The sequence below is a fragment of the Mobula hypostoma genome, chromosome 7, assembly GCF_963921235.1.
Source record: "Mobula hypostoma chromosome 7, sMobHyp1.1, whole genome shotgun sequence".
Lineage (NCBI taxonomy): Eukaryota > Metazoa > Chordata > Chondrichthyes > Myliobatiformes > Myliobatidae > Mobula > Mobula hypostoma.
In genome coordinates this window covers 139,688,215-139,709,779 of record NC_086103.1, presented here as the reverse complement: position 1 = coordinate 139,709,779, position 21,565 = coordinate 139,688,215, and the positions used below count along the sequence as shown (strand labels likewise).

Below are 21,565 nucleotides of genomic sequence, written 5' to 3'. Positions count from 1 at the left end.
AGCAAACATTTCCACTTGTATTGTATAATTAACATGGTAAAACATATCGGTATCACCAGACAAAAAACTGACACCAATTATAGAACAGGATATTCAGGTCAATTTTTTGAATGGAGGTAGATTTCAAAAAGCATCTTCAAGGAATAAAGGCAAGCGATTAGAGAAGTTTATGCAGGATATTCCACCACACACAACCATGACAGCTGAAGGCACAACTACAAAAAGTGAATCAACTAAAATCAGAGAAGTTCAAAGGTCTGAATTGGATGCACTTATCTCATAAGGTTATAAGGCTAAAGGAATATAGCATAGGGCAAGACCATGAAAGATTTCCAAACCAAAGTGAACATTTTAAAATGGTAGTGTTCTTTAACCAAGAACATAGGTCAAAAGGAAACTACTAAAGTTGGTATGCAGTAGACATTTTTGTAAGAAATTTAAGGGGAATAGCATGAAGGATACCTTGAAAGCAAAGTGCAAGAATATGTTATGGAAGTCATTCACCTTCTTTGCAACATAACAAGATCATAAGTTAATTTGGACATTTAAGTGCTTGGAAACAGAAAGCTGATGTACCATTTACACATAAATAACAGGGAGAGCCACAACATAAATAATATTTTGACAGCAAAGTGCAGGATAACATCCAAAACTGCCAGCTTTAAGACAGTTTTTCTTTAACTGTTTCAATCTTTCCAAGCTCACTTAATTAACATAAAGCAATGGAAAATACTCCCAAAAAAAATCACTAATTAAGACAATTTAGCATTGGTAGCAATAACAAAGAGAAGCTGAACATTGAAATTTGCAGGTACAGGTGGCCCCCTTTTTCCGAACGTTCACTTTACGACACCTCGCTGTTACGAAAGACCTACATTAGTTACCTGTTTTCACTAACAGAAGGTGTTTTCACTGTTATGAAAAAAGGCAGCACACGCCCGAACAGCCAAGCTCCTCCCCCGGAACAGCATTCTAGCCGGCATTGCTTAAACACGCGCTTTATCTCGATTTATTTTGTGCATCCGTTAGCAAGATGAGTTCCAAGGTATCAGAAAAGCTTAAAAGAGCTCGTAAGGGTGTTACACTCAGTGTAAAACTAGACATAATTAAGCGTTTCAATCGTGGTGAACAAAGTAAGGACATTGTCCGTGCGTTGAACTTGCCTGCGTCCACCATTCGCACTATTTATACGCAGAGAGAAAGAATTTTGAAAGCTGCCGACATTACTGTTGGTTCTGCTCGTAGCAAAGTGGTCTCTCTTAGTCGGCATCCGCTAATAGATAAAATGGAAAGTCTATTGCTTGAGTGGATTGATGGGTGTACAAAGCGTGGTGTTCCGTTAAGTTTTCTTATACTTAAGGAGAAATCAGTCAGTCTGTTTAATAAGCTGAAATAGAAAGCACTGGACGATGGTGATGAAAGTGTTGCGAAAGTGGAATTTAAATGTAGTCATGGGTGGTTTGATCGGTTTCTGAAGCGAGGGCAGCTTCATATTTAAACGTTTACCGGAGAGAGTGCTTCGGCTGATACTGAAGCTGCCAAAAAGTTCCCAACAGAACTGAAGAAATTAATTACAGAAGGTAGTTATTCGTATAAGTGTTTAACTGTGACGAAACTGCAACTTATTGGAGTCCTCCCGATTCTGGTAAGTGAAACTACACTGTACATACGTTTCTGAAGCGAGGGCAGCTTCATATTTAAACGTTTACCGGAGAGAGTGCTTCGGCTGATACTGAAGCTGCCAAAAAGTTCCCAACAGAACTGAAGAAATTAATTACAGAAGGTAGTTATTCGTATAAGTGTTTAACTGTGACGAAACTGCAACTTATTGGAGTCCTCCCGATTCTGGTAAGTGAAACTACACTGTACATACATTATTTCTACTTTATATAGGCTGTGTATTTTTACGTGTTATTTGGTACGATTTGGCAGCTTCATAGCTTAAAGGTTACTGGAGAGAGAGTTTCTGCCGAGAGCTCTTGTGCCATGTTTCTGCGGAGAGTGCTGCCGTGAGATTTTAGCTGCGCTAGACAATGCTGCAGAAAAGTATTTCTACTTTATATAGGCTGTGTGTTTATCATATCGTTCCTGCTTTTACTATATGTTACTGTTATTTTAGGTTTTATTTGTTATTTGGCATGATTTTGTAGGTTTTTTTGGGTCTGGGAACGCTCAAAAATTTTTCCCATATTAATAAATGGTAATTGCTTATTCATTTTATGACATTCCGGCTTATGCTCTACCTTCGGATAGCCGGGAAAACTTGTAATATTGCTAATTGTCTAACATATTTATGGCAGACACCTACAATATATTGTATGTTCCCCCAATACTTAAAACAAAAATGTTTCTTAGAACAACTTTGCATCTCAACTTATGAAGCATTTAGTGATTTTTCCTAATGCCCACCTTCCCTCCTATTATGAGTCCAGCTGAAAATTCATGGTTTTTTCCCACTTTCCGCAGGACTTCAAAGGTCTGATAAGCCAGTTCTCTGGTGGGTGATATAATGAGAGCACCCATTCCATCTTCTGAAGTCCATTGCTGACGATAAAGACATTCCAGTACCTAAGGAATAGCAAAAAATAAGTTGTTGAAGACCAGTTGTTCAAAAAAGAAAACAAAAAAAAAATCACTTTCTACCAACTTATCATCATGCTGTCAAATTTGAATTTGCATTTATGTGATTGCTTATTATATTCACAACAGTATTACTATTTTGAAAAGTTTATATTTTTCAGGTGCACAACTAACACAAAAAAACCAAGTTGCATGTAAATTTATGTTCCATAAAATAAATATCCATTTAGTTTTTCCTGCCTGTTCTGCTGTTCAACAGAATCCTTGCTGACCAATGATTAATACTTCTGCCCTTCATTCCTTAAGTTGAACTTGATTCATTTTCCTTCAAAATTTAACTCTGCAACCAAATATCATTTTTATTATATCTATACTGCATTCTCACTGCCAGTATGTTCCTTCTTTTATGCCAGGAACTAAATATTACTCCAGGTATGATTTAACCAAATATAAACATATTTAAATGGTAATGTATAAAATTTAGAATAACATACTCATTCAGCAGATTTAAGAATGACAACCATCCAAAAGCCCTACTTACCATTTACACCAAACTTTACAGCTGACTGAAATCCTGCTGTAGCTAATTTAATCCATTGCTTTGGCAAATAAAACTCCAAAACCTCATTACCAAACTACACTGCAACTAGGAACCATACAACTCAAAGGAGTTGGCTCACAATATTTTGCCAGTGAACACCATCTTACTTGCCCTCTTCCATAAGGCTGTTTTTACAGAATATAAGAGTAAAATAGTAGTCAAAATGTTTTTATTGTAATTTATTACTTTACTAGCATGTTAAACAAATATAACATTAATTCTCATGGTAAGGTCCAAGGAGAACCAAGGCTTTCAGTGAAATATGAGGGGTGACAAGTTCGTGGCCTAAGGTAGAAGGAGTCAATTTTAGAAAACATAGCACATTTATTTTTCAACATAGCTCCCTCCTACATTTACACACTTAGTGCAGCGGTTGTGAAGCAAACGGATCTTGGACCTCCAGAAAGTGTCCACAGCAGGGGTGATTGATAAGTTCGTGGCCTACGGTAGACGGAGATGTGTTATACAGCTCTTACTAAATGCACATGCAGTTCAACTCTTTGAGTGACTATGCATATTTATAGGTATCCGTTAGTCTCATGAGACCATGGATTTGCGCCTTGGAAGGTTTCCAGGGCGCAGGCCTGGGCAAGGTTGTATGGAAGACCAGCAGTTGCCCATGCTGCAAGTCTCCCCTCTCCATGACACCAGTGTTGTCCAAGGGAAGGGCACTAGGACCCATACATCTTGGCACTGGTATTGTTGCAAAGCAATGTGTGGTTAAGTGCCTTGCTCAAGGACACACACGCTGCCTCAGCCAAGCCTTGAACTAACGACCTTCAAATCACTAGACGAACGTCTTAACCACTTGGCCACATGCCAACACTATTCTGCATAAAGTCTGAAGTTAATAACTCATCTTTCTACCTTAGGTCACGAACTTATCAATCACCCCTGCTGTGGACACTTTTTGGAGGTCCAAGATCCGTATGCTCCACAACCGCTGGACTAAGTGTGTAAATGTAGGAGGGGACAATGTTGAAAAATAAATGTGCTAGGTTTTCTAAAATGGACTCCTTCTACATTAGGCCACAAACTTATCAATCACCCCTCCTAATACTAAAAGATTAAGGAATAATTGGAATAGGGATGCAGATGCAGCTTCACCCTTATAGTACAAATCACAGTCATTTGTAATTATGGTGTTAGAAATTTGAAGAAATACAAGAGAAATGGCTTATGTGTATTTGCATTCTTTCACTAAAAGAACAGCTAGATAAAAAAAGAAATTACATAGAATTGTATCACAAAACAAACATTTCCTTTAGAAGTACTCAAGTTTGCTTGGGCCAATGCTAAAGAAACCAGTTTTACAAAGCATTAAGTCCCAGTTACTTACGGGAATAAGAAAGGCCAATGTCTTTCCAGATCCAGTTTTTGCAGCACCAAGTACATCTTTGCCTTGCAAGGCGAGGCCAATTGTCTGCTTCTGTATTTCAGTTGGCAGTCGAAATTCAGCCTCCATCAAGCCTGGAAGAAAACAGCTTTCAGATTTTCAAATCAGTTAAGCATCACTGCATTTGCTGCTTAATACAACCATACTCTATTCCTCCCCTCCAATCAAAGAGAAGCACTGCACTGAAAGAATCTGTATGTAAATAGAACATCTTGCAATATCAAGTGTCCAACAATGTGCTTCACTTTAGTCCTTAAATACTCCTTTATCACTATAACCAAAATAAGATCAGTTATCAAAATGATCCTCAACTATTAAAATTATTTGGAAAAAAAATACTTTAAGAAACCAAATGCTGGCACACATCAGAAAAACCTCCCTTCAATTCGTTACCATTATCACCTGCAAAAGAAAACAGCATTATCTCGGTGGAGAAGGGGCTGGAGAGGAATGCAAATATCTACTTACAAGTTTATAATGTCATTCTACTCACATACACAGAAGTTTTGATAATCAAAGTTCCTCCTAAATATGAACAGAAATATAATTACATCTTTCAGGGATAAATACTACATGAAAGTGGAAAGAGTTCTCATAGTGATCACGGTGAATGGCGGTGCTGGCTCGAAGAGCTGAGTGGCCTACTCCTGTCTATAGTGAGGGCTATATGAAAGCATTTTTCCCAAAAAATTGGAAACTCTTCCTGTGATCAACTCTTAGATGCAGACTCAGAATTTAGTAGCAAACGTTAGTAACTTCCAGCTTACTGGCTTTTCTTTTACTTTAGATCTGGTTCAATTCCAAGAAATCGTTTTTAAAAACTAAACAAAAATAGCACATTTAAATCCTTTAGAACTTATTTTGGATATGCATTTAGAGCCTCAGAGCTGGGGATACAATCTTGCAAGAGAATACTGATGTTAGTTTGTTAAATGTCTTAAATTAGATAACATCTAAATTTCCAAATCAGTTTGCAATTTCAAACAAGAAACTGGACGAACTCAGTGGGTCAGGCACCATCTGTGGAGGAAAAGGGGACTGTCAACAATTCAGGTCAAGAGCCGCATCTGGTCCAAACACACTGAGATTTTTTATCTTATTGTTGCTCCAGATTCCAGCATCTGCAATCATGTGTGTCTCCAACATGTAGTTTGCCAGGGAACGGGCAGGTAATAATATTTCCATGCACTTAAAGTCTTTCTTCTTGCTGGTACAAGTCATGAGCTCTGGGGTACTGTTGAAGGAGCTGTGTGACAGGTCCAGCAGGTTGACAGCACATTTTTAAGTATTGCCCTTATTTTATACTTGAGAATTTTGATCCCAAATCCTTAAAGAGAACAAGTTTCCCCTATCCACAGAGTCTATTTCATAAACTCCTAATCAAATTTTCCCCAGCCTTTTCCAATAACAAACATGGCTGTAACCTCTCTAAGCCACTCTCCCTTATCATTCACAGGAAGCAATGGCATAAATCATTTCTGGACCTTAATGCTACACATCCTTCTGATTGAAAACAGTACTCTAGTTAAGGCAAACACAGTGTTTTAATAAAGATTTAATATAGCTCCCTTCCTTTTATATTCCATGCCTATATTGATCAAGCCCAGAATTGTATATGGCTTCCTACATTATGGCAGTGGAGATAACAGAACTTTGTCCTTAGAGAATTCAGAAGTCACTAGCCAAAAATTTCAGATATGGAATAAAATTTGGTGTTACAGAATTTATGTGGAAGAAAAGCAAATAAGAAACACAAAATGTGTTTTCCCCCCAATTTACGTTTTGTTATACACACAGAAAATGCAGCTTCAGGGTATATAAAATTGTGATTAAGAGTGCTTTCGGGATTACCATCGATATCTCTGATCCTGTATCTGTATTAGAACAGTCCCTTTTATTTGATATTGCCTCTCTTCATTCTTCCAAACAAAGTGCACCATCTCTCATTTCTCTGCATTAAACCTGAGCTGCATCAAGCCCTTTGTTATCCATTGCTCCATGGCAACATGTCCACATCTAACCTATTAGTCCATTACATGAAGTTAATCACTGATCAGGTTAATCCCTCACTTTTCCAAAAAAAGAGTTAGGCCTATTCTTTTTTATCCTCAGCTATAACCTCTGGTACCATCTCTGAAAAAAAATTACCCGACATACAAAAGTAGGCAGTAAATCAGTAAACTTTCTATTAGTTTTCTTCTATTAATAACCCAAGAAAACAAAGTAAACATGTCAAGTATTAGATGACAGCCATGTATGTTGGTCTTTAAGCTTCACTGAAACAGACCAAAAAAACATAACTTATCTAGCCTCCCATACATGGTTCGACAATTTTTGAAACATTCACTGTCAAAATTCCTTTCTCCTCCATTCTCCAGCTAAGGTAACAAAAATAATTCAGTTCTTTGACCTTGAACGTTGTAAAAATGCATCCCAGAACAGCAACGTAGCAATAAATAGATTCACGAGAGTGTAGGTACAGGTGTGGCGGTCATCGCTGAAGCTGGACACTGCAGCAATGCCATTACTCTTCACCGATTAAAGCGTCGACCAACATTAAAATAGTCGCGGATGACAGCAAAAAGCAAACAGCTATTCAGCGTCATCTGCGTGTGTTTGACGGAACTCCCTCTCTTCTCACTAACACCATCGGGCAGGAGGCACAGGGAGCTTGAATCCCATGCTGCCAGTTCTGGGAGCAGTTGTTGCCCTGTAGCCCTCAGGCTCCTAGACAAGCTTCACTCACTCAGCACTGAACGGGCTCCTGCGCAGTCACTTTTGGGAAATCTGCAACTCACTTTCCATGTATTTTTGTTGACATTTTTTTTAAAACTATTTGTGTAACTTAATCAAGGCACTTCAGTACTGAAGTGACTCTGCAGCCATCAGCACTTGCCACAACACTGAACATGACCTGGTGCCAGACTCCTGGGCCAGGTTCAACATTGAAGCGAGTGAACTGCCTCTGTGGCTGTAAACTCACTTCTAGGGACTTTGTGGTTTATGTTCCGTGTGTTATTCGCTTACTTTTTTTTTACTGTTTACACAATTGGTTCTTCCCCAACATTGGATGTTTAACAGGTAGGTGTGTGTGTGTGTGTGTGTGTGTGTGTGTGTGTGTGTGTGTGTGTGTGTGTGTGTGTGTGTGTGTGTGTTTTAAAAAAGGGTTCTATTGTGTTTCTTTTGTGGCTCAAACTTTGAAAATAAATGAACTTTGAACTCTCACACTCTGAATGCTGCAACACTTTCGCTAAGTGCAGAAAAATCAGCCAGACTTCTAACTTCCAGTCAGTCAAGTAGGCACATTTTCACCCACAGATCTCTTAGCTGCAAGCAGCAATAGGTTAAATGAGAATACTGATCTCAGAGCAAGAGCAGAAGTGAAATAGCAAGTGAGCAACCAATACCCTGCTGTGCTTCAAGCAAACCCAACTGGCGGTTTACAAAGCAATATAGAGAGCTCAAACAATACATAAAAGTTGCTGGTGAACGCAGCAGGCCAGGCAGCATCTCTAGGAAGAGGTGCAGTCGACGTTTCAGGCCGAGACCCTTCGTAGAGATGCTGCCTGGCCTGCTGCGTTCACCAGCAACTTTTATGTGTGTTGCTTGAATTTCCAGCATCTGCAGAATTCCTGTTGTTAGCACAAACAATACATTGACTTAGATCAATAATTCAAAAGCAATGGAAAAAGTAGAACAGAACATACCTTTAATAGTTTTTTTGGACAATGGAAAATCTGAAAATTGCAGTATCGCGTTGGCATTTATCTGAAAGTCAGAAAAATATTAATTAGCACATTTCACAAAAGAGATTTGAATCTTTTTGCGCTTTTCATACAAGTTACGAGTTTTTCAAAACACTTTCCAATTACAAACTTTACAGTAGATCTTTCACTTTTCTTACAAATAGGGTAAGAACTCAGGAGTCGACTTCTAAAGATTCTTGCGAAGTCACACTCTTTCAGAGAACTACCAAAAAACTTTAAATATTTGATAAGTTGTATCAACAGGATCTTATTTTGAATTCAATTCAAAGCATAGAACAGCCAATTTTTGTCAAAACTTATAGAGAACTTTTCAAAGTGCTTTACAGTGGGATAAAGTACAAATATGAAAATTAAAAAATAAAATAAACATGAAAATAAATGACAAAAAGATGTTAGTTAAAAGCAAGGTTAAATAAAGAGGATTTAAGCTTGTATTTAAAAGTGTCAACTGAGTCTGCATCCCATATTGAATTTCAGAGTTCAGGAGCATAGATCAAAAAAGCTGACCTGCCTATTACTTTTTGAACGAGATTGTTTAAATTTAAGAGTCTAGTGGAGGAAACCCCAAGAGCTTGAGCAGGATTATAAAGCTAATATGATTGAGTGATGTACTTCAGTCCCAAACCACGAAGAGCTTTAAAAACAAGAGGAAGCCAATACAGAGTAGCTAGGATGGGGGTAATAAGTTCTTTCATCTGGTTTTAGTTATATGTTCAGCAGCAGCATTCTGAATGAGTTGAAGTTTATTGCTTTGGAAGGCCAGTAAAAAGTGCACTGCAGTAATCCAGTCTATTCGATATAAAGGCATGAATTCGTTTTTCATCATTATTAAGTGATAGAAACAGACATACCTTTTCAATAATTCTTAAGTGTAGAAATGCTGCTTTGGTCACTTTATTTACATGGGACTTAAAATTCAAATCTGAACCAAGGGTAACATTCAGGCTAGTTACAAGGACAGCCAAGTTCCCAAGTTTATCAAGAAATTTATCTCTTTTGACTCGGGGACCAACCAAAAGTATTTCAGTTTTATCTTCATTTAGTTTTAGAAAATTATTGCTCTTCCATTTGCTTATTGCAGCCATACCAGATATCAGAGAAGGCAGAGTGTTTTCATCGTCAGGTTCAACCATGAAATACAATTGTGTGCCATTGCATAACTGTGGAAATCAAAATGTATGCTTTCTAAGGCTGTCTCCAAAGGGGAGGAGTAGGGGACCAAGGCAGCTTCCCTGAACAACACCAAAACCTACAGCATATCTTTTAGGAATTTCATCTGCAAAACACACAAAAAATTTATCAGAAAACTGATTCTGAAAAACTATCAGAATCAAGTTTAGTATCACTGCATATGCCGTGAAATCTGCTGTTTTGCGGCAGCAGTACAATGCAAAACAAAATAAAACTATGACTTGCAATAAGAAATCGTGCAAAAAGAGAGCAAAAAAAATGATGATTTCCATGGGTTTATTGTCTATTCAGGAATCTGATGGTGGAAGGTAAGAAACTGTTCCTGAAACATTGAATATGTGCCTTCAGGCTCCTGTACTACCTCTTTGATGGTAGTCATAAGAAGAGGGCATGTTCTGGATGACGGAGGTCCTTAATGATGGATGCCAGCTTTTTGAGGCAGTACTTTTTAAAGGTGCTCTAAATACTGGGGAGCTGTTGTTTCCCATCCACATAAACCGCGGCCTGCCAGTGAAGTTAAGGATTCAGTTGCAGAGGGAGGTACAGAGGGCTTGGTGATTAGAACTGCAGGTATGATCATGTTGAACACTGAGCTGTAGTGAGAAACAGCAGCCTGACCTAGGTATTGCTATTGTCCGGGTGGTCCAAGGACGAGTGGAAAACCAGTGAGATTGCGTCTACTGTAGACCTATTGAGGTGATAGGCAAAGTACAGTGGGAAAAGATCCTTGCTTAGGCAGGAGCTGATTCTGGCCACAATCGACCTCTCAAAGTTCTTCATCACAGCAGATAGGAGTGCAACTGGGCTGTTGTCGTTGAGGCAACTCATCCTAATTTTTCTTGGGCACGAGTATGACTGTTACCCTTTTGAAGCACGTGGGAACTCGGCTGCAGCAGTGAGAGTTTGAAGATGTCCTTGAACTCTCCTGACAATCAGTTTTCAGTGCCCTACCAGATACAGCATCAGGGCCTGGTGCCTTGCAAGGGTTTATGCTCTTGAAAGATGTTCTCACACTGGCCTCTGAAAGAGATCACAACGTCACCAGATGCTGCAACCACTCAGAGGTGTAGTTTTATTCTCCCTTTCAAAGCATGCATAAAAGGCATTGGCCATCTGGAAGTGCGACATCATAGCCATTCATGGTGTTAAAATTCATCCTGTAGGAAGTAATAGCCTCCAGACGCTGCCAGAGCTGACAAGCACCAGATCCCATCTCCAACTTCAATCAGAATAGTTTATTTGCTTTTAAAATAGATTTCTGTAGGCCGCACCTGAATTTCTTGCATAGTTCTGGATCACCGGTGTTGAATGCCACAGATTACAAATCTCCTGATTCATCCAATGCTTTTGATTTGGATATATCCAATGTGTTCTCGAAGGCACACACTCATCCAAGCAGGTCTGATGACAACTGTGGTGTATTCATTAAGATTTGAAGATGAATCGTTGAATATTGTCTAGTCCACTGATTCAAACCAATCCTGCAAGTGCTCCTCCACCTCCCTGGACCATATCTCTGTGGTTTTCACCACTAGTGTGTAGTCCTCACTTTCTGCCTGTATGCCAGGAGAAGTAGTACATCAGGGTGATTGGACTTTCCAAGGTGCAGGCATGGGGTGGTATGGCAAGCGTTCTTGATGGTGGTGCGACAGTGGTCAAGCGCGGTGGCTCCTCTGGTTCAATAGGTGATATCTTGGCGATCGTAGTTTGGAGACTTCTTTAAGCTGGCCTGGTTGAAATCCACCGCAGCAGCTGGTAAGGGTTCGGTGTACTGTTTCCTGATGACTGATCACCATGTTCAGCTCCTCCAGTGTGTCCCTGACATCTACTACCAGGATTATGACGAAAAGCTCTCTCAGTAGATAAAATAGACAACACTTGAGCCATAGATATTCCAGGTCAGTGAGCAGGACTGAGCATGAACCACCACGAAGAGTTAATCATGAAGCATACTCTGCCTCCTCTACCTTTAGGAGATTCAGTTATCATTGCAGTGGATGGTAAAGCCCCCAGGCTGCAGCAAACATCCAAAATGACGGGGATGAGCCATGTTTCCATAAACAAAGTACACAGCAGTCCCTGATGTCCCTCTGGTACTGCAATCTTGCTCTGAGGTCTTTAGGTTTATTTTCTAGAAACTGTACATGCACTAGTAGAATAGTACAAAGTGGTACTAAGGGCTCTGCGTTACTTTCAGACCAGCATGCTTTCCTCATTTCCTTTTTGTTAAGGGGAAACTGCACTCGCAACCCATGTCTGCAGTCTGGGGTCTACTGATTGAGGATACAGTATATAGATTTTTTTAAACGTTTTAAAACGATGTTACTTACTGAAGTAACCATGACTGTGCCTGTGGATTTCAGCTGTAGTAGCCCTAAATGGGAATATTTGATGATTCCCATTGGAGCTACACAAAAAAGGGGTCACCACTTATCATCTACAAAAGTAGAGGGATTTCCTAACAATGGAACTAACTCTCAAACCGTAACGATCTAAGTGCTTATAGATCACATAAGCAAAAGTAGCAAGTTACCCCAGTCTCAATAACTACTAAGAAAATAGCTTTAAAATTATCAAATTAAAGATTACAAAGCATTCAACAGTACTCACATTTGATATTCTCTAATAGAGCGCCTTGCCAATTTTTGGTCCAAAATGTTACCAATTTGCAACCAGAATAGAGCTCAATATTTCCTGAATATTTTCCTTCTCAAATTGAGTAGAAAAATTAAAAATCAATTTACATCTTTTGTTTATTCCCACAGCAGCCTTGACAGAATATATTTGTATTCACAAATACAAATCACATTCTCCAAATGTCATACAGAACTTGATTTATGAAAAGCCGTGCCAAGATATTTCCTTTGTCCAAAGCATTCCTCTCCACCATTAGTGCTATATAAAACTAACTTGTTTCCTCTCTTCCCCAGCTCTACAATGTTGGTCTTCACTGCAAGGAGGATGGAATATAAAAATAGAAAGGTTCTGGTATAACTGTATGGTTCATGAATAAGAAACACTCAAAACTGCATTCAGCTTGATTTCTCTTCTTAAAAACTGAATACATAACACTTGAGACAAATGAAAGGAGCCAAGCATGCCATAAACGGTCAGCCCTCCTTATCTACGAGTTCCGCATGCACGAATTCAACCAACCGCAAATCAAGAAAACCCAGAAGTGCTCTTCCAGCACTTGTTGTTCGAGCATGTACAGACCTTTTTTCTTGTCATTATTCCCTAAACAATGCAGTATAACAACTATTTTACATAGCATTTACATTGTATTAGGCATTATAAGTAATCTAGAGATGATTTAAAGTATACGGGAGGATGTGCGTAGGTTATCGTGGATCGGGATCGATAAAAAACCAGAAGTTCTCGTACTCAGTAAGTTGGAACAGGTACATCTGGTATTATTTAGCGTCAGTCAGTCAAACGTTTGTCTTAGTATATAGTATATATTTTACCTTTCTGTGCATATAAAACACTTAAGAATTGTATGTTTCAGCGCCAGGATCAGGAACAGAAGTTCCCGAGTTAGATCCAGTGACAGATTGCTCCCGAGCGCGGTCCATCCATCCCGGGTTGATGTGGAGGATCAAAAACCCAAAACCCCAAAACCCAATAATTAAGCCACTGCATTGCTTAGTAATAATTGTTACTTTCATCAGGGCAGGGCCTTTCTCACTTTATCCTTTAAAATTGTTTTGATCATTGACCGACTGTAGCCTAACGCTTTTCCAATGACCGATGGCATTTCACCTCTTTCCGATCGCTTTATTATTTCCACTTTATTTTCAATCGTGATCGTGATTATTTTCGTGAACAGGAACACTGCGGATTCAGAGCTCCGCTGCCGGGTCCTAATGCCCACCACACTGAGACAGGTTAAATAAGGTCTGGGGTTCCGCTGGGTCCGAAGGTCCACTGCATTGAGACAGGTTGAAAAAGGGACTTGAGCATCCATGGTTTTTGGTATCCGCGAGGGGTCCCGGAACCAATCCCTCGCAAATAAGGAAGGCCAACTGAACCTTCTTTTCCAGTTTATCAAGCTGTGCTCCATTTTCTGTGAGCTATGGACTTGGAAACCCCAAGATCCTGATGCACATCAACACTGTTAAGGATCATACCAATCACCAGATATTTTCCACTTACAAATTATTGTACTGGAGAAATTTATAATAATGTCTTAAGTATTTTAAATTTGAGATAGTAATTTTTTTGGAAAATTGGGAGAATAGAATTTTAAATCATCTGCAAAGTAATTTGGAGATGTTAAATTACCCAGATTATTTAAATGGATAAAAACTATTTAACCTTATTTGTTTAAATAGATGAATGGATTAATTCAAAGATTATTAAATATCATAAATAATGAGATCGTTTCCTCCAAGTATAATCATAAAATTAAAGCAAGATCATTCAGGAGTAAAATTGGCAAATTTATCATCCTCCTTTCTGTGGAATATGATTCAATTGAACGAGCAACATATAAGATTTTTTGTTATTTTTGTCACACGCACTGAGATACAGTGGCAAGTTTGTCTTGTACACTGTTCATACAGATCAATACTTTTGAAGTTGAACAACATAAAACAATAACAACATAGAATAAAATGTAGCAGTGTCAGAGAAACTACAGTGCAGGTAATGAGGTAGACCGTAAGAAGAGTCCATCTTATAGTATTAGGGAACCATTTAGTAGTCTATTACAGCGGGGTACAAGCTGCCTTGAGCCTGGTAGCACATGCTTTCAGGTTTTTGTTTCTTCTGCCCGATGGAAGTGGAGATGAGAGAAAATGTCCTGGATAACTAGAGTCTTTGTCTATATTCTGGCTGCATCAGTAAATCAGAATCAGGTTTATCACCACCAGCATGTGACGTGAAGTTTGTTAACTTAGCAGCAGCAGTTCAATGCAATACATAACCTATCAGGAAAAAAAAATAATAATAATAAACAAACAAGTAAATTAATTACATATATTGAATAGATTTTTTAAAAATGTGCAAAAACAGAAATACTATATATTTTTAAAAATTGAGGTAGTGTCCAAAGATTCAATGTCCATTTAGGAATCGGATGGCAGAGGGGAAGAAGCTGTTTCTGAATCGCTGAGTGTGTGCCTTCAGGCTTCTGTACCTCCCACCTGATGGTAACAGTGAGAAAAGGGAATGCCCGGGGTGCTGAAGGTCTTTAATAATGGACGCTGCCTTTCTGAGTCACTGCTCCCTAAAGATATCCTGGGTACTTTGTAGGCTAGTGCCCAAGGTGAAGCTGACTAGACTTACAACCTTCTGCAGCTTCTCTCGGTCCTGTGCAGTAGCCCCTCTATACCAGACAGTGATGCAGCCTGTCAGAATGCTCTCCACGGTACAACTATAGAAGTTTTTGAGTGTATTTGTTGACATGCCAAATCTCTTCAAACTCCTAATAAAGTATAGCCACTGTCTTGCCTTCTTTACAACTATATCGATATGTTGGGACCAGGTTAGATCGTCAAGATCCTGACACCCAGGAACTTGAAGCTGCTCACTCTCTCTACTTCTGAGCCCTCTATGAGGATCAGTACGTATTCCTTCGTCGTACCCTTCCTGAAGTCACCTTACCCTTCAGTTCTGGTCGCCTCACTACAGGAAGGATGTGGAAGCCATAGAAAGGGTGCAGAGGAAATTTACAAGGATGTTGCCTGGATTGGGGAGCATGCCTTATGAAAACGGGTTAAATGAACTCAGCCTTTTCTCCTTGGAGCGATGGAGGATGAGAGGTGACCTGATAGAGGTGTATAAGATGATGAGAGGCATTGATCCTGTGGATAGTCAGAGGCTTTTTCCCAGGGCTGAATTGGTTGCCACAAGAGGATACAGGTTTAAGGTGCCTGGAAGTAGGTACAGAGGAGATGTCAGGGGTAAGTTTGTTTGTTTGTTTTTTTACACAGAGAGTGGTGAGTGCGTGGAATGGGCTGCCAGCAACGATGGTGGAGGCAGATACTTTTAAGAGACTTTTGGATAGATGCATGGAGCTTAGAAAAATAGAGGGCTGTGGGTAAGTCTAGTAATTTCTAAGGTAGGGACATGTTCCACACAACTTTGTGGGCCGAAGGTCCTGTATTGTGCTGTAGGTTTTCTATGTTTCTATATAAAAAAAGTCCACAATCAGCTCTTTCATCTTACTGACGTTGAGTGCCAGGTTGTTGCTGCAGCACCACTCCACTAGTTGCCATATCTCACTCCTGTACACCCTCTCGTCACCACCTGAGATTCTACCAACAATGGTTATATCACCACCAAATTTATAGATGGTATTTGAGCTATGCCTAGCCACACAGTCATGTGTATACAGACAGTAGAGCAGTGGGCTAAGCACACACCCCTGAGGAGCGCCAGTGTTGATTGTCAGCGAGGAGGATATGTTATCATCAATCCGCACAGATTGTGGTTTTCCGGTTTGGAAGTCAAGGATCCAATTGCAGAGGGAGGTACAGAGGCCCAGGTTCTGCAACTTCTCTATCAGGATTGTGGGAATAATGGTATTAAATCCTGAGCATTTAGTACCCAGGACAGCTTTTGGGAGCGGTGTCTCAGAAAGGCAGCGCCCATTGTTAAGGACAGCCAGCATAATCAGAGTCTGTGGACAGGAAGCTGGTTTCTGTAAGGTGCTGGACTGCGTCCACAACTCTGCAGTTTCTTGCAATCACGGGCGAAGCAGCGGCTATACCAGCTGTTATGAATCCAGCCAGGATGCTTTCTAGAAATTTTTAAGGTTCAATGGTGACAAGCCAAATGCCATCGTAGGGGCATTAGTCAGCTTGCTTGATCATGGCATATACATGGTTGGACCAGGACGGGCCATTAACGAGGTTCACTCCAAGGAACTTAAAGCTCTCGACCTTTACACCTCTGACATAGACACTGCACTCCATCCTGAAGTCAATGACCAGCTGTTTTGTTTTGCTGACATTAAGGTTGTTGCTACAACACCCTGTAACTAAACTTCTTGTCCTTCCTGTACTCCAGCTTAGCATTATTTCAAGTATGGGCAACTATGGTAGTATCACCATCAAAGTTATAAATGGAGGTAGAGCAGAATTTGGCCATGCAGTCATGAGTGTACAGGGAGCAGAGTAAGGGGCTGAGAGTGCATCCTCGTGGAGCACCAGTAATCATGGTGGAGTCGTTGCTGCTTACCCTTACTGAATGTGATCTTTTGGTCAGGAAAACGAGACAGCAGATGGAGAGGGATGTGTTGACTCCCAGAGTCCAGAGCTTGCTTGAAATGACGGTGTTGAAGACAGGGCTGTAGTAAATAAACAGTAGTCTAACATAGGTATCGTTACCGTCCAGATACTCTGGAGATGAATGCAGGGCTAAGGAGATGTTGTCCACCATCAACCTGTTTCAGCGGTGGGCAAATTGCAGTGGGTCAAGACTGTCTAGAAAGCTGGACATAACAGCCTCTCAAAGCACTTCATGATGGCAGATGTCAAAGCCAATGGGTGGTTGTCATAAAGGCATATTATCTTGTTTTTCTTACATACTGGGATGATAGTCATGTTCTTAAACCAGAAGAGAACCACAGATTGAAGCAAAGAGAGGAGAGAAGTGTCTGTAAATACCTATGGCCTTGGACACCATCTAGGCACACACTTTCCAGGGATTCACTCCCTGGAAGATTCATCTTACATCCATAACAGTTCAGCTGCACAGAAGGCCATCGGGTTGGGAGGTAACATGCCAGCTCCCTTCTGTTCAACCGTGCACTGGGATGGGATGTGTTGTGTTGTCGGCGATGCTAACCAACTGCATTTTGTAGTCCATTTTCATGTGCAAGTCCTGCCACAACAGAAGGCTGAGCTGAGACTGAGTTTTGGACTGGTACTCTCTTTTCTTCAGAGTTGAACTCAAAGTGTATATTATCAAAATATGTATATGTCACTATATATTACTTTAAGATTCATTTTTGTGCAAGGATTTACAGGAAAATAAAATAGAATAAAATTGTAAAAACCTATACAGGAAGACTGACAATGTTCAAAAGAAAATGGTGCAAATAATAAAACTTATTATTAATTCAGTTTGTCATTCAGCATGTATAAACCTGACCAAGGTGCATCAACACAGTGCAAATAACTCACACACATAACACAAAGTAATATTAACAGAAATAAATTAACAAACAATAAGGTACATATACAACACAAGTTAAAAAGTAAACAGTATAATATTACTGGTGCTTCATACATGATGATAAAGAAGTGCATTAATGAAGTTAAAGAGTGAATATATGTTTTGCCGATTCTTTTTAAATATTAGCAAAATAACACGTCTTGTCAAGTACTTGTAACCGCAATGAAATAGCTTGTCCTAGCAGTTTAAGCTTGTTCCTGTTTTATAATTAACTTGTAGTTGAAACTGTCTGAACTACCTAAACTTGTTTCTGATGTGTGATTAACTTATGGGTAGAATCGCTGTCTAGTACAATGAACTATTGTCTTATTAGCCCCCTTGAGGGGAACTGATAACGGGGAACTGATTCAGCATGACGGTTAACAATGTTATAATCACAATGAGTGAACCTTATCCAAGTCACATACTCAATGACTATAAAATAAGCTACATCTATAGTATAATCAGAGATCCTGGGAAGGCCTGGTCGGTAAGAAGACTTGAGTCTTGCCAACTGTAGATCTCGGATCTCTCACCGGCTGAAGTTGTAATAAAGAAGAAACGGTTGGTTGAAATTATACGGTGTCCGATTTTACTTAATTCCACATTTGGTGCCGTGACTCAGATCCCAACACAAGGGAAGTCTCTCTGGGCTGAGTAAGTGACAGGGGGCTTGAAACGAACACAATTGAGTGGCAGGCACCCTGAGGTAGTTTATCTCTGGCTACTCCTTGTGTCCAACCGAGCATTTTTGCCCCTCGCCCATTGGTACCTTGAAGGGATCGGACAACCCGTTTGGATACAGGATTTAAGGTAAGCAGTTGTCTCTCTTACGTTGCTATGGGTGACAGGATATAGCTGGTTGAAATTTGATGATTCGGAAAAGGGGTTGCACATGTCTCAAGATATGGCGGTTGAAATTTGAAAATGATATGAGACTGGCAGCCCGGTAAAATTCTCACCTTGGCAGCAGAAATATGGCCGGTTGAAATTTAATGAGACAAGTTCAGGATAAAGGAGGAAAGGCCTCCGGAGTATGTGAGAGTTTTTTTTTGCGAATATTAATGGAAAATAGGCTAGCGGTTTTTGTGAGAATTAAAGGCTGCAGATGACATTGGGTATTCTGTATTGTTCCTAAGGAAAGAGTCAGGACTGGGGATCCCGATCCCAAGAGGCGGCCACCGCTACCTGATGGATTTGACCATATCAGCTGCCTCCTGATAATATGGCCTGTTGAAATTGATTAAGGGGGAGGCAGGTTGGCTAAATTTCTCACCCAGTGGCATAAACAGTGACTGTTTTTTTGGCTTGTGCCTAGGCCTTTGTGTTGTGTATTTTGTGCCTATAAGCTGTTTGCCTCGTTGGTTTGTCTGTGTTTCATGTACTTGTGATTTTAGCTACTTGCTTGGCTTTGTACAGCACTTTGGTCAATGTGGGTTGTTTTTAAATGTGCTATACAAATAAACTTGACTTGACTTGACAAATAAGAATAACTGATAATATAATAAGGGCAATAATGGGACAGGCCCTTGATACAGCTGGAAAAGGAACTCCCCTTCAAAGTATGTGTGAAAAATTACCCAAATCAGAGGACGATTTACGAAGATTAAGTTTTGCACTTACTAAATGTTAGGGATCTGATATTTGGTCCCCTTGGGGAACTTGGGATATAGAGTCATGTGAACAAGCAGTTAATTTAATCTGGAAAAAGAACTGTGGAAAGAAATGGAAATTCCTGATTAAGGAATGGAAAGATAAAGCAGATGTAAAATGGAATAATACTTTACTGGCCAGCTGGAGGAATAACGCATGCGATAGAGGAATAGAGGTATGTGCTGTTGACGGAACTCCTAAGAGTTGGGAAACCCTTGAAGCGAATGTGAATGGGCAGACAGTAGAGGGAAAAAGAACAACAGCAAAAACAGCAAAAGGCCGAAAAAGATAGAAAGGAGGGTTTAAGGCAAAGCGCGGTGAACAAGAGCAAAAAGGGTCCCGGGATCCCGATCCTACATCTGGCATACCGACCCTGCTTGATGATTCAGAAGACACTGATAGGGATGAGGAATGGGGATTATTTCCCAGAGTCCTGATACCCCCTGGCCCAAACCAGCATGCCTCAGCACCCCCTCCACTTTATAATTCCGCACATCCTTATTGAGACCCTGAGGGATCAGGTATAGGGGAGCGAGTAAAACTAAATCCAAGAAATAAGAGGCGTGAAGAAACTCAGAATAGAGATCAGGGGAAGAAGTGGCAGAACTTACCCAGCAATTGGAAGAGGTCCAAATTAGCACCCCAGGGCAATATCCGACTAGACAACTGCCCAAACCACAAGCAACAGACGGTAATGTGGAATGGACTGTTGGGGTTTATGTCCCTTGGAAACCCTCAGAAATGATCATGATAATGAATCGAGCCCCAGACTGAAAGGAAAAACCAGCTCAGTTTGCCCAGTATGTCCGGAGTACTATTCCAAACTGACGGGCGTAAATTGCCGGAGCAGTCTGTTGGAACTGTAATCAATAGCCTACAACTTCCCTTTTGGAGTGGCATGACCTGGCAGTGTTCTGGGGGACTTTGAACTGGAGTTTCGAAGGTGCAGTGTGGTTTGAGCTGAATTGAGGTGGAGGGGCTCAGGCCCACAAGAGAAGAAAGAGCCGATGTTTGGCCATTGCTAGAACAGTCTGAGGGCCAAAATGAAAAGATTGGGTTTGGGCCAAATTGAGGTAGCGGGGCTCGGACCTGAGAGCGAGGAACAGGCCAAGGTTTGGCCGATTTAAGAGCATGGCCAAATTGAAAAGGTCAGGGTGTCAGGGCCAGAGGCGAGCGGTGGGCTGATGTTCAGCCCACCGCTCCTCGAGGTTTACTTGTCTCTGCGCTGAACTGAGGTGTGGCCTGCAACCGATGGGCTCCTTGACGGGCTACAGCGACAAACTGGCTTCGTAGCTGTGGTCTCACTCTCTGTATGTTATTGATTTACTTTTTATTTTTTGTACAATTTTTTTTCCGCACACTGGATATTTGAGTCTTTTTTAATGCATTCTACTGGTTTCTTTGTTTTTGTGGCAGCCTGTAAGACGACAAATTTTAAGGTTGTACATAACATATATATTTTAATAATAAAGGTACTTTGAACTTTGGTCCAGCTGGTCAGGTGCTCTTGCAAAAAATTGGTTAAAGTGGTGGAGGGCGAGGGGAGCCTCACTCACCTCAATCTCCTCAGGAAGTGGAGACTCTGCTGTGTTTTCCTGACCAAAGAGGTTGTGAGATCATCTGTTATGTGCACTCCCAGAAACTGAGTTCTACTAACTTTCTCCACAGAGGAGCCATGTACATGCAGTGAGGAGTGGACAGCCTGCACCTTTCTAAAGTCCACAATCATCTCTTAGGTCTCGTCTACGTTCAGACTCAAGTTGTTGTGCTCGCACCATTCTACCAGCCACTCCACCTCCTCTCTGTACGCTGGCTCGTCGTCATTCATGAGGACAACCACTTATGTTATCAATGAACTTGATGACTCGGTTTGAATTAGATCTGGTAGTACAGTCATACGTCAGCAGTGTGAACAGCAGCGGGCAGAGCAAGCAGCTCTGGAGAGCACTGGTGCTCAGCATGATGGAGCTGGAGATGTTGCTGCCAACACAGATGACTGTAGCCTTTCTGTCAAAAAGTCCATGACCCAGATAAAGAGGGAGGTGTTGAGACTCAATGAGGACAGTTTACACACTGGCTTCTGAGAGATGATCATATTAAACGCCGAGCTAAACTCAACAAACAGCATTCTGGCACATGAGGCACCATTTTCCAGGTGGGACAAGATAGAGGAATGCAAAGGCTATAGCATCATCAGTGGACCAATTTGAGCAA

At 40.5% G+C, this 21,565-nt stretch overlaps 1 protein-coding gene across 1 annotated transcript in view; it reads right to left on the bottom strand.

Annotated features, from left to right (window-relative positions):
* ddx10 (DEAD (Asp-Glu-Ala-Asp) box polypeptide 10) overlaps window positions 1-21,565 on the bottom strand; it is a 291,208-nt gene that overhangs the window by 261,398 nt on the left and 8,245 nt on the right. The window contains exons 2-4 of the mRNA XM_063054140.1: window positions 8,285-8,345; window positions 4,521-4,651; window positions 2,410-2,568 (exon numbers count right to left, since the gene is read on the bottom strand). Of these exons, the coding sequence (XP_062910210.1) occupies window positions 2,410-2,568; window positions 4,521-4,651; window positions 8,285-8,345 (351 nt within the window). The remainder of the gene's footprint in view (window positions 1-2,409; window positions 2,569-4,520; window positions 4,652-8,284; window positions 8,346-21,565) is intronic.